The sequence below is a fragment of the Glossina fuscipes genome, unplaced genomic scaffold (genome assembly GCF_014805625.2).
Source record: "Glossina fuscipes isolate IAEA_lab_2018 unplaced genomic scaffold, Yale_Gfus_2 2, whole genome shotgun sequence".
Taxonomy (NCBI): Eukaryota; Metazoa; Arthropoda; class Insecta; order Diptera; family Glossinidae; genus Glossina; species Glossina fuscipes.
The window spans coordinates 24,982,960-24,997,552 of NW_023998416.1; the positions used below are offsets into that span (position 1 = coordinate 24,982,960).

General features: G+C 33.5%; 1 protein-coding gene across 1 annotated transcript in view; it reads left to right on the plus strand.

Annotated features, from left to right (window-relative positions):
- The window catches only part of LOC119633312 (protein Wnt-6), a 41,334-nt gene extending 27,180 nt beyond the window's left edge, over positions 1-14,154 (plus strand). Inside the window, exons 2-4 of the mRNA XM_038026804.1 lie at positions 3,932-4,152; positions 11,737-12,158; positions 13,634-14,154. Of these exons, the coding sequence (XP_037882732.1) occupies positions 3,932-4,152; positions 11,737-12,158; positions 13,634-14,095 (1,105 nt within the window). The 3' untranslated portion in view covers positions 14,096-14,154. The remainder of the gene's footprint in view (positions 1-3,931; positions 4,153-11,736; positions 12,159-13,633) is intronic.
- Positions 14,155-14,593: the final 439 nt, after the last annotated feature.

Below are 14,593 nucleotides of genomic sequence, written 5' to 3' on the forward strand. Positions count from 1 at the left end.
TTACATACGTACGCGTATGTATATACATATATGTGCTCAGGCAGAAAAATGAAGCAGTTTTATTTGATAAGTAAATATTTGTTAGAGAATTGAAAGTTTAAATATAAATATCAACACAACACTGACCACACTTAATATCAATCTGCTTAAGATATCGTCAGGCAAAGACATTCGAACGGAAAGACAATACAAGCCTTACATATATATACGCGAATCTAAAGTATGTGTCATCTTAAGTAAACATTTGTATATATATATAGGGAAGAGTCCTTCTCTTCTGTTGCTTACATACTCGAGAAGCAAGAAAATGATCTTCAACTCTTAAGTTTGTTTTATTTATTTAACTAAAACTTTTATTGATTTCTCTTCTTCACATTCAGAATGATTCGTTTGGCTTCCCTAATATCAATAACTTATAAGTTCACCTCTAAGCTTTAAATATACAACGTATGTTATTCCTTTTGTAACACTTAAAAAACTTTTGTATCAGATTATAATCTAGTGTTAATTTATTAATGTCCGTCCTTATGTCCCCCCAAAACAGAGGAACTCTCAAGGTTACAGAAATTGAAATAAAGAACGGAAAACAGCGGAACATGATGACCGATCTTTAATTTTTAAATAAAAAATTAATATAAACCGTACAAACACACTCACGCCAATAACCTAAATACAAAATATGGATGAGAAAATATTGCAAATAAATTGAACCAATAACTAAAAACTAACAGTGGATGTGGATCAAAAATTTTGAGTACATTCTTAACTGGAACTATTAGTAAAGCTATTGTCGGTGAAAACATGGTCTCAACCTTCTAATCGATGCGCATATATTTATATCTAACTTTGTAATATACTAGCTTTAGCAGAGATCAAAGAGGGCGTATATAGCTTTCACTTTTGATTTTTTTTTTTTTTTTTTTTTTTTTTTTTAAGAAAAGTGAATGAGTAAGTTTTTGATTCACGTTCACCCCTTCATTTTCTGATCAGAAATTTTCTTTTTGGTTTTCAAATTGAGTTAAACTCTTTAGATGTAGCCGCCAACTTTGAAAATGCATTTACTATTAGAGTCAACGTCAATTTATCGCCTTGTTTGGTTTAACATAAGCATACAAAGTGTCTGATGCGTAAACGTGTGCGATCCTTCCTATGAATAAATGATTTGAATAGACAAATGAAATTCTGTAAAAACTGTTTAATATTCAAATAACTAAGACAAATAGTTAAGTGGCGTGGTTAAGTTAGCGGTTTAGAGAGTACGTGAGAATTCTTTTCTATATTTATATTGATCTTAAAGATTAGTGTATGCCGCAGCAGTAAAAGTTATTGATTTGACGATTTATTTTTTCCAGAGTGATGACAAGTTAAAAAAAAGCAAATATTGATATATAATGGTATCGATCAATGAAGGCATGGACAAATTGATCGAATACCCTATACTTTCGTTTTATCAAGATATCGGATATGTTCGTGTTAACTTTCTTGCCGATTTTGAGCAATGTAAGCTTCGAAGTTTTTCGAATCAAATCAAATCCTATACAAAAAGCAACGAAGTTGTACCAGCCATCGAAATCAAAATTCAATTCGCTTATTGCTTATCTTAGTAAATCAGTGTTCTCGCAATGTCACTCACATTAATACAATAGTCACAAGAATTTTATCGCCTTTCATTAGTAAGACGACAGCGCATTATTACACACCAAATCCTAGCAAGAGAAATTCTCACAAAAGACATGTCCTGCATTTTTCCCTACTGAGCTAAAAGAAATTTGCGGCTTGATTTTTTAACTGAGTTCCTACCATCATCAAATTATGTCTACTGAGCAATTCAGTGACTAATTAATGTGTTCGAGATAATGAGCTAGATATGTTAGATAGTAAGTGCTTCGTTTATCTAGTCCCACCGGATGGGCTCATCCACTTTGCTTGCAATTTCTCGATCAGTCGCCGTCTTGCCTTTTAGAATTTTGTCCTTACACTGAAACTTAGTATAATGCCCTTAACTATAGGAGCACTACTTTCTTTTCTTTTAGCAAAGATTAAAACCTCCGTAATTCTAGAAACGCACGTTACATCCTATCCTTCTTCTTAAGATGACAACATATACTTGAGTGAGTAATTCCTTAACCATAAAAGGTTTCGTTGAATTGCAAAAACTTTCTCTCGAGATCATGTCCATCCACCCATGTGTTATTTTGTGTGCAAATACCTTACGATCCAATGGCGTATTTGAACCATAGTTAACAATTGCTTTCAAACTATCTGCCATCAGATCATTGGCTACGCAATGTGTCTACGTCGATATATTTCACCTTCTAGTAGATTATTACCGATTTCGTCGAACCTACTTTAGTACTCTTCACATAATCTCGTGTAGAAGAAGGTTTGCAAAATACGTTGCTTTATTTCTACCATTTAAAAGTTTTTAAAAACAGACCAAGAATCAAAAAAGTATAATATTTTGAGGCGAACCCTCAATTCACTATCCTTTAGATTCCTAGCAACTTAAAGAATCTCTCGTGCTCTTTATGGAATGAAATACATTCTTGAGATTCTTCTGAATTTTCATATCCTGCACTATATATGGTAAGAGTTTATCAAATTTGTGATTCAGAAATCTATGGAATAAATGCTATGATGTTTTATGAAAGCGAGAGAGAGAGAGAAAGAGAGACTTTCAATCTACTTTAACCTACATTTGCTTGTCTATTTTGATGAAATTTGACAAATTGGTATAGTTTGGTGAGAATGCTACGGGAAATGATTGTAACGGATGATGTTCACGAACACTCAACGAAAATCAGTGCAATATAGTTTTTCTTTGCCTTAAGTAGAAAGCTCACATCTTACTGATCCTTGCTACCACTTTTAAGTAGTCGTTCACGTGGCAAAGATCGTTGTATTGAGCTCGATTTATGAAGACAGCAAGTACTGATAATGATCATCGATGCCGTTCCTGATGTGATTGCGTAGAGCCTGACAGGTTTTTGCTGACCGTAAGCCATATCTCTTTTGCTCCATTTTTTGAATTGAACGCGTACTCTGCGTCCTCTGTCCAATGTAATACAAAGATGAGATATGAAAATTCTGGATCGCCTGCGACCAATTTTTAAAACTGTTTCACCAGAATTGTTGTTCATCGTCACCATTCAGAGTCTTCATATGGCAATAAGATGTAATTTTCTCTATTTTATGATAAAAACTAATTCACGATTTGACACAACGATTCATTCTTTGGACGCTTCATATATAAAAAAGAGTTTTCAAGAAATATAAACCTTTGTATAGAAAGAAAATAAAATTTTTTATATAGATAAAGATTTGCATGAGGCGAGTTATTGTAGGGTATTTAACGATCCTAGCTATAACATTTCAACTATTTCTTTTTCACTGGCTTTGGATATAAAACGCCAAACTCAACAAATTAGAAAGAAGGAAATTTTTCTATAAATGTATCCGCAATTGTTATGTAATAGGGATGATCATGGCGATCATTTTTCTACAATAATATAGCAATTCTTTTATTTCGCTTAAGTTGAATACACTACACCTCATATAGCTCATTAAAATGCCAGCAAGTCATTAAACGTCATCTTGAACGCTTTTTCCATTTGTATACTTAAGTGAATAATGATCAGTTGATTATCGAAATCATTAGTTCTTGGCATATGATGTGGGTAGCGATAAATATTGTATATGTATACAATATATATGAATGCACATCCATTAAAACATTAAATGAGTGTTCTTGAGATTTTTGTAATTGGAATAAAAATTGTTAAATAATAAAAAAAAAAAAAAAAAAAAAAAACGATTTTTTTTTTGTAATTTTTTCACTTCCGGATTAAATAAATTGTTTTCCCTACTTAGTCATATTATCATATAAATATGAATTTAAAAGAATTTTATATTTTCTTTGGCATTTTTATAGGGCTGAGGGCTCTAATATATTACTTGATCCATATTTAATGTGTAAAAAGACACGCCGGCTACGTGGTAAAATGGCTGAAATTTGCCGTCACGATTCTGCTCTTCTAAAGGAGATCATCAACGGCATTAATCTAGGCTTCCGAGAATGTGAATTTCAATTTCGGAATCGTCGCTGGAATTGCACTGCTTTACGTAAAAGCATGAGAAAAATCCTAATGAGAGGTAAGCAATTCTTATACACATGCATAAGTATAATAAGCAAAATTTCTCTTAAAAACAATAACACACAGTTACGTATATTTTTGTTTTTTATTATTTTTTTTATTTTTTACTTATTGCGCGCTGTGTGATGTGCAATAAGAAAAACGTGAAAATATTTTCTGGAACTCATATAAAGTAGCATTTAAATATCCTTTCATTGCTTGGTCATGTTGACATAGGCCTCTTAACCCATTATCTGGTAATGTAATTTGCATATAAAATTGTGCTTAATACAGACAGCCGGTCGATGTAAGAGAGTGTTTGTTCTGACTAAAAAAAGAAAACAAAAAAGTAAAAAAAAAAAAACAACAACAACAAAAAGCAGAAAGAAAGAACCAGAACATTAACTGTTTGTTCTTATTGCGTCGTTTTGTTGTTGTTGTTGCTGCTGCTGTTGTTATTGTTGTACATTAACATGTAACAAATTAAGTTCATTATTATGCAGTGTTGACAACATTGCTAGTCAGCCCTCATACACACATAAGCACACGAACGCAATGCAAGAAAGATCTACACATGCACATATTTATTTGTACAAACATTTATATTTAGATGTTATTTTTTTCTTTTATTTATTTATATTTTTTTATTTTTTTATTTTCTTTACTTTTTTTTTGTCTTCTGCTTTTTCGTTGCTGTTGTTGGCAGCTTAGATCAGTGAAGAGACATCAGCTTGCACTTGTTGTTTATATGCATTGCAGGTTGTGTTTGTTGTATGCATTTATATGCAGATATCTGCGCTTGTCTGACTGTTCATTGCAGTGTGTGATGTAGATCGTTTAGTTTGATCTCAGTTGGCCGTTCGGCGGCGGTCTATGAGGCGGCGCTTTGTGTATTGTACAGGAAAACATTGTCATTTCATTGTAAAGCAAGTGTTGACAAGCTTAACTCGTGCATAAAAGATTTAAAATATATATATATATATATATATATATATATATATATATATATATACAGGTATATACCATACCATACCATACCGTACCATACACTTACACAATCTGAGCAAATGTTTACTAAAATATCTCTGGAGTGTAAAGTAAGGCAAGCAGATGAAAATTAACACCGCATAAATTAATTGTATGTGTAATAATTTGTAGGGTGTGAACCTAGGCAAAGGAAAGGTATTTGTTTTATGATTACACATGAATCGCATAACATATGTAAATAACAAAGAAACTATAATAAATCGGAAATATGAGTCAATCATCAATGAACTCCCAGCTAAAATGAAATAACTATTGCAAAAATATTTCTCGATAGAATTGCTTTGCAATACTATGCTAAGTAATTGAATCCCTCGTTAAAAGTCTTCACGACATATAAGTTCAAAACTTACTTTTCCTATTAACAATTAAATCAATTAAATACATGCCAGTGATGGCATTAAAAATTTAGAAACACACTTCTCAAAGCACTGCTCAGAAGCAATAATAGAAGACTAAAACACATTTGACAATATAATAAAGATGATCAAAGCAATATTGCTATAGATAGATAATAGTACAGATAAAATGGTAAAACGGTGTACATAATAGACAGCTTAGATAGGTTGAGTAATATAGACTGACTATATGGATAAGACAGCCAACGTAAATAACACAGACAATATGGCGTAAGAGAGAGACGATATAGAGTAAGTACTTAATGTAAATGAGAGATAGAAGTAACATATATAATATGTCTGCAGAACGATGAGTTTTTAAATCTAAACTAAGCCAGACTCGATTGAAGGCATACGGTAGTCAAGTTATAGTAAATTTACGAAATATAATTTCATATATACTCGGATGGCATTTTTGATAGATGCGAATGGCCATATTGAGCCGATTCTTTTTATGCCAACATGGTTAATAGCAAGCAATCTATGCCAAATCGTTTCTATTTATATTAGCCCTTAAAGTTCAGGTTTGGATGGAAAGTAAGTACATCAGCGATAAGGGCGCAGGGTTCCTGAACGTAGGGTGAAGTACAAAGACATCTATTCTCAAGTAAGCTAGAATGTGTGAATGACTGATACGGCTTCAACGCCCATATTGTCAGTCCTATAGTCACACGATGGCAAAACTCTATCGCTGCACCTAAAGTAAACAAATATATATATATATATATATATGATACTGATCGAGACATGATATATAATAGAAAATATCTGCTTGATAGTGGACAATATATGTTGGATGTTAAATGCTTTATACTAGTTGCGAGAAGTCTAGCAACTAGATTCTAAATGCTAGGTAATAAAAACTAGGTACGGGTTAGACACCGTATACTAGATATCAGCTATTGGGTACTGAATATTAAGGACTAATTATTGCATAACTATATATTGTATATCAGATGTTAGAGGCTAATCAGTAGATATTATATGCTAAATGCAAGTGACTTGATGCTAGATATTGAGTATTAGCTTGTAGGTACAAGAGACCCAACCATAGATTGTAGTAGATTTTTTAATTTTTTTTTAACGGTCGTAGTGACAGCGCATTGCCAGCTAGTGGCCCCACGAGATTTGAACAAAACCGTGTTGGGACCTGCATTCCTCATCCTTGCATGATATTAGGAGTTCGAACGTCACCTTCACGAGGCTTTACTCCGGAGCTTTCCCGTATCCATCGGGCTGATTGCTTACGGGGTGTAAGAGAGATTTGAAAAGCGCATTTCTCAAAGATACCTAAGGCGGGCAAATAAAAACATCTCCATTGATGCTCTGTCATAGCAATCTAATCTGCAAAGTTAATTCCAGCAGGTTCCATGCCCAGCCAAAGCTTGGTTTAAGAGAAAATTTTTGTCTCCACGTTTTCTCCACGCGCATTGTACAACGCTTGGAATTACGATACGTTGGTTTCAACTTCCTCTCGAATATTTGTCCCGTCGTTGTTGTCACATTGCTAACATATTCTAACAAATAGTGGATGTATAACGACTCCACCAGAAGGCACTCCCAAATACTTCATACTATATACAAGGTATTAGGTATTGAATACTGGATACTAGATATTATAATAAGATGTAAGATACTATACACGAAACCCTACTCACCATGTACTATTTACTGAATCACGAGTAGTAACAGATTAGTACATGCAGCAGATAATGAGCAGCAATATCCAAAATGTATTAGTTAGTATATACTGCGAAGCATTTAATCAAAGCAATAGCATAGGAGCTGCATTATTTATCATATATACGCCGTAGACAGAGCAGTGTAGATGAAAATAGCCTCGAATTCCAGAATTTACGCCTTCGAATTTGACAACACATGTGCAAAAACGCATTCCGTATTTCTCATACTTTGTTATGCGCAAACTTTAGCTAATTATTGCAACAATTTGCGGAATACAAACTGTCATTAACAAAACAAAACCACATCATCCATCACTATGTATAATAAAAATGTTGAAACCTGATGAATAGCGCTTAAAATGAGCATCCAAGCTGTCAATTTAAATAAATTATGACCAAGTTTACAAAGCAAATGAAAGGCAGCCCAGTGAAAAATGTATGGCCAGCCAAACAAGCTGCTCCGCTTATACAGGTGACGATTGTAAATAAAAAAAAAAATAAAAAAAAAATAAAAAAAAAAAAATGAAAAAAAAGGAAGCCGCTAAAAGAAAAACAATACACCTATACACTCATAAAAGACAACGCGAACACATGTATTCATGTATACCCCACAAATAAATATAATCGCCAAATGACTACCGCCGACTATCGTCATAATGATCATCATCTTCCCGAACAAAATGCAACTCATGTATTCCATACACTCTAGACCTCTACACTACACGACACACTACACTACACACTACACTCTACGAATTGTGATGAAGGTGGTTTATTTGATGATGCGATGCGATGTGATGTGTCAACTGGCGGCTTTAGATTTTTGTAAAACAGCAGACGTTGTACTTGCTTCGATTTTAGTACAACTTATAATTGCTGCTGCATGACAAAAGCAGACCCAAATCATTGGTCATAAATAACAATGCTTAAGCATGGATTAAACCGTGTTAAGTTTTTAAGGCAATGCATGCATTGCAATGCAATATATTATTAGCCGATTATTTTGTGGTCGCTCTCGCAGAAACTTCTTTTTATTCTTCTTCTTCTTCTTATTATTTTACTTTTCTTCCCTTTCTTCGTATTATTATTATTATTATTATTATTATTATTATTCCTTAGTATGTGACAGTTGAGAACGTTTTCCCACTTGACTTTATAGTGTTGTCGTCTTGTCAATCTGTCGACGTTTTTCGGGTATTTGGAGGCTCATTACGTTTTCACCGTTTCATCGTCGACCGTAACCATCCGCGAATACCAAGTGTCATCGGTAACAATTTAAATGTCCAACTTAGTTAACTAATGCGAAATTTATTACGAATTTCAATTGCCGTTCATCGTTTACTGCTCTTACCAGCTTAAGCAAAATGCATGCCTACAACTTTTTTTTTGCTTTTTTTTTTTTTATTTTTTTCGTATCATTTCATCGTTCTTTCTTCGTTTGAATGTATATATTGTTGTGCGAAGAGCGGCCCACTCTTTATACAAATTCTTTCTTTTTTTTTTTTTTTTGATATCCATTTGTAAAGTAGTTAGCTGTAGTTGCAGTTGTTCAACATCGTTTGATTACTTGCGTTGTTTAGTTAAATTGGTTTTAAAACTTTCTGGTTAAGTTGTCCCAATGATTCGTTTTCTTGTGAATCAGTGTCATTGGAAATTAGAGTGATTAATTTAAGACTTAAGTTCAGACTAAACAGGAAAACAAAGATGTAAGGAAGCAATCGTACATGAATACTGAAAGCAAAGGCAAAGGTGCAAACCGATAATAATGCGAGAATTCTTTAGTTCTAATTAAGATTTCGTGCAACGTTGCCTTCTTACATTTTATTAAAGTCATGAGAAATTTAACTTTCAATAATTTTTAATAAAAAAAAAAAAAGAAGAATAAGAGATTGCTTAGAGACAACTTGAAGGTAGAATATAGTATCTTCAAGATCTTTCTTTTTAATGAGCCTATCACATTTTTATTAGTATATGCTTGTTGACCTAGTATTTAAGGCCGTATGTCACATTCCCAGAAAGGTTTGAAAGGGACCCAAGTTCGTGTTACAGCAATCGGTTTTGGACGTTTATGCACGTTGTGGGTTTACTTTGTAGCTCGCAATTTGTTAAACCTCTTCGCCAACTTTTATTTTCGTCTTACATGCTCGACGCTTGTGGGTATCTCCAATTTTTTTTTGGATATTCATTCCTAACGCCACTTATGGCAATGAACTGAAAATGTTTCTGAATCGATCAAAGCTTGTATGTGCGTGTAATGCCTATCCATACATTTTTGTGTTCAACTTATAGATCGTTATTTTTGAAATATTTCGATGCGGTTTGGTGCACTGGCATGTTTTTTGACCGAAGGACAAAAGTCATCGAAAATAGTTCGAATTGCTCGCGTTTTTAATTGTATGGAAAAGGCTTTCAAATTTTCAAAATTTTTCTCCCAAACTCACTGTGTGATAGTATTTCGATATTCTAAATTAGTATAAAATACTTGCTTTGGTTAGGAAAATTTTTTGAATCCTTCCCTCAATATAACTGCTCCTACGAGAATTGAATCTTCAAATGGTAAAAACTCCAATTTTCAATATTTCATGATGAAAATTGGTTCATAATAGTAAATTAAAATAGTAACCAATCTTACCCAATTTGGATACCACTGCATGTAAGAATTCTCATGAAATGTAAGCGCTTCTATGCCTAAAAGACATATGTAATGTAATAAATAATTTTTTGTGACAAAAATTTATTCACGATAATTATTTAACATAAAAATTAACTAAATCAAATTTGAGCCACTCCTTTTCTTAGGCGCCTTTCTATATAAAATTTGTCATTAATAGTAAGTAACCCGTTCAGGGAAACATTTAGTTTTTAATATTTTATGACAAAAATTGGTTCATAGTAGCAATTTAACATAAAAATTGACGGTAAGGAATTTGGATCACGTTGATCTATTTTTTAGACGCCAACATACAAGTTATCATAAGAAGGAAACTCAAACATGAAGAAAAAGTCAAATTTTTAGTTTCTTATGACGAGAAATAAAATATAATCAAATTTTTGGGAAGTAAATTATATGGACTAAGTGTGAATCATGTCCCGTGACGTTTTAGGAATCCTCTGGCGTGCGGGCATACTTTAGCCTTACCATGAAAATTATGTGTAAAAATAAAACGACTGAATAACTGTTCTAGGCGACAGTGGTGTAGTATGTCTAAGAGTCGCCCTTGCCCGACTATAATGTTATCTAAATGGTTACATATTCGTATAATCGATACGTTCAAAAATTGACATTCGACTTTTTTGGCTTCCATAACTGCTTCCCAAAGGGTCCGCGAGCAGCGAAAAACTTCACATTTTCGAATCTTCAGTTTTAATTAAAGCTTTATATGATCTCGTTTGCGCTACCTGTCGGTCTTTTTTTTTTGCCAAACTTCACAGCGAAGCAATCTGAAACGGGCAACGCTTTCGAAAAACGCTGCAATAAAGGCCTGGAAGAAAACATTGTGCGAGCTTCGAGGTGGAAAAGTGAAATTCCTTGATTAATTTATTAGAGACGAAAAGTAGTGAATGGTAGCGACAGTATCTTCAAGGTAAAAGCAACGGATGTCAAGATGTGGCTTGCAAAAACCTCCTTTCTCAGTAAGAAAGAACTTCTGCCAAACTGTGCCAACTGTTAACTGCAAGTTACTTTCAGCTGCAAGTTAAACGGTTTTCGACGAAATTGTTTTTTGTAACATTTATTATTATTTCATAATGTAAAAATTTACTTTCATTAAAAAAATCATAATTTCGACCTTTTTCATGTAAAGTAATTTCCTAAACGCATCGCATCCCGATCGATGGAATATTATTTCCGTTTTTTAAAGTTGAAAAAATGTTCCCACAATTGTCTTGAATTTCAGTTTTCGAAAGCAAAAGCAATGTTTTATGGGATCTTGAATAAACATATCATTATGTGTCAACAATAATTACGTTTTTAGTGCTGACAGTAAGACAAATATTCACTCCACATTGAAATGAATTTTTAAGCGACGCTAATTATTCACTGAGCTATTAACACTAAAAAAAAAAATAAAGAGGGAAAAATAGAAGCAATAAATAGTTAAAGATAAAATTGCAATAAAACTCAAGTAAACAATAGACACAATCGTCGAAACAATCCGTATTCAAGTCAATGTGTCATACAAAGTAAATAAAAAAAAAAGAAAAAAAAAAGAAAAGAACGCAATCACAAAGTAAATGATAGCTTGGCAAACCTGCAATAATGATGATGATTTAAACATTTGTATGTATCTAAAGGATTGATATGGAAATGAGTACGTGACATGTGTCAAGCAATGACATGTAACAAGTGTCTACAGTCAAAACAACATCATCGCAATGTCAGCAAAGTAACAACGTAAAGAAGCGTGTACATATAGGTGTATACATATGATTTAATTATAAATTTCATAATAATTTGTTTTATTTATATATTTTTTGCAGATACTCGAGAAACCGGTTTTGTAAACGCTATTACTTCGGCCGGTGTTACTTATGCGGTGACCAAAGCATGTACCTTAGGGAACTTAATTGAATGTTCTTGCGATCGCAGCCATTCGCGACGAAATGGCGGTCAACCACAAATGGTAAATGCTGTTACGGCGGTTGCAGCCTTAGAACGACAGCAAGCAGCCTATGAAAAGATTAATACAACAAATGTTGCAAAACGTGGCAGAGGTAAAAATCGCCGGGGGAGACTTCTAAAGAACATTAAATTCCCAGAAGGCGAATGGGAATGGGGTGGTTGCAGTGATAATGTCAATTTTGGATTTCGTCATTCTCGCGTATTTTTAGATTCTCGATATAGGCGTCGAAGTGATTTGCGTACAATGGTAAAATTACACAATAATCGAGCAGGACGTTTGGTAAGTAGAATAAATTTTAACAGTATGATATCAAAAGGGATTCTGAAATAGAAAGGTCAACAAAAAAAATAATTACTTTCGTAAAAAATGCAAAGAGATAAGAGAAGAATAGATGGAAAAAAGGCAAAGAAAAAGCCAAACGAAATGAGCCAAGTGAAGAAGAAAAGGGAAGAGAAACTGCCATGCAAATGAAAAAGGGCAGGGAAAGTCGCAGGGAAAGTCGCAGGAAAGAAGAAAGGGAAAAAAGGTGGAATGCAAAGAAATCGCTTGGGAAAGGAAAAGAGAAAAGGGAGAGGAAAATGAAAAGCCATAAGAAATGGTAAAAAAAGGACGATCGGAAACGAACGAAGGTAACGTAAAGAAAAAGGCGAAGAAGAAAGTCATGGAAGAGATGAAGGGAAATGCAAAAGAAAATGCAAAGAGAAAGCCAATAGAAGTGGAAGGAGAAGGTAACGGTAGAGGTAGAGGCATAAGCGAAGGAAAAATTGAAGAGGAAAACAAAGGCAAGGGCAAAGAAAACGACGAAGTGAAAGAATAAGGCAGAGGAAAAGGCAAAGGGCAAGAAAAGGCCAAAGGATAATGCAATGAAAAGACTTGGGGATACGAAAGAAGAAGAAAAGGAAGGGAAGGAAAAAGAATTTTAAAAAAGAATGTGGATGTGATAAGGCAAAGGAAATAAAAAATGGTAAAGGGAAAGTGAAAGGAAGAAGCAAAGAGAAAAAATGGGAAAGACAAAGGAAAAGCATAGGTAGCGGAAAATTAAAATGCATGGGAGAGAGCGAATGAGCAAAGGACACTGCAAAGGCGAACGGGAAAGGCAAAGGCAAAGCAAAATTTAAATGCAAAAAATTGGAAAGGCAGAGAAAGAGCAAAAGAGGAGCAAGAGAAAGGACAAAGGAAAGGGTAAGGGAGTGCAAAGCACTAGAAAGAAAAGCGGACGAAGCAAAAGGCAAGAAAAGAAAACAGCAAGGAAGGAAGGACAAGAGAGAAAAAACAAATGAGACTACAGGAAAAAATAAGAGAGCATAGCGTAGGATAGGAAAGCATAAGATATGATACAATAGAAAAGTACAGCAGTATAGAATAGGATAAGAGAAGATAGGTTATGAAAGGATAAGATGAAAGGGAAAAGGGAAGAGAAGAAAAGAAAAGGAAAAAGTAAGCACAATAGATAGCAGTAGGAAACACCATGGAGGGGAAAGAAGAGAGTTGGGAATAAAAGTTGAGAGAAAGCAACGGTCGAGAGGAAGAAAATAAAAAAAAAAAAACATAAGAAGAACGAGAAGAGTAATACAGAAAGGAAAAGTGCTTTCAGGGAAACGAAAAGCTAACATTAATTTATTAAATAATTCTCTTATATGATGCAATCCTGTAAATCACTTTACGATTACTACTATGTTCGCTCCCTATATTTAGCGGCTAAAAAAAGTACTGAAACTTTCTACAAATTTTTTTTTGTTACTTCTTCCTTACAGACTATACGTGACTCGATGCGATTGGAATGCAAATGCCACGGATTATCTGGATCATGCACTGTGAAAACATGTTGGTTGAAAATGCCACCTTTTCGAGAAGTGGCTGCCCGTCTACGCGATAAATTCGATCGTGCCTCGAAAGTTATATTACGTAACGACGGTAATAGTTATATGCCCGAAATTGAAACGTTGAAACAACCCACAAAGTATGATTTAGTCTATTCGGATGATTCGCCTGATTTTTGTGAGCCGAATATGCGTACCGGTTCTGTGGGAACACAGGAACGAGAGTGCAATGCTACGTCATTAAAATCAGATAGTTGCGAGCAATTATGCTGCAATCGGGGCTACAAGCATCGCATTGTCTCCGAATGGGTTAATTGTAAATGTGTATTTAAATGGTGCTGTGAGGTAACATGTGAGAAATGCCTTGAAAAACGTGAAATCAATACTTGTTTATAGTATGTAAACAATACTTTTGTAAAATTTTAAAAATTTCTTGTAAAAAAAAGAAGCTTTCCATTACGCGTGATAATTTTCGAAAAAAAAAAAAGAAAAAATTATTTATTAACCAGAAATTTTATTTTATTATTATTTTTAGTATTTTATGTATATTTCTAGTTTTTCTAGATTTAACTTTGATAGTATTATTTAAAATGTATTAACGTGATATTATAGCATATGTAATAAATTTTTCTCTTTTTTTTTTATTTTATAATTTAGAAAGAATATTTATAGCGAATAAATGTGTACTGTACAGTAATAAAAAGTATGAAAAAATTTGAACATTTTTCAGCAAATCAATACTTTTGCTAAAGGCCCGTACGAGCGAATTTCAATCGTAAGAGAAATATAACTGCAAACCTGGCTGGTAATTAATAACTTTTTTTTTTTTTTTGTAAAATATTGCATTTGTCTACAACAATAATGCATAGCGAAATGCGTTTGCAATGGAAGTTT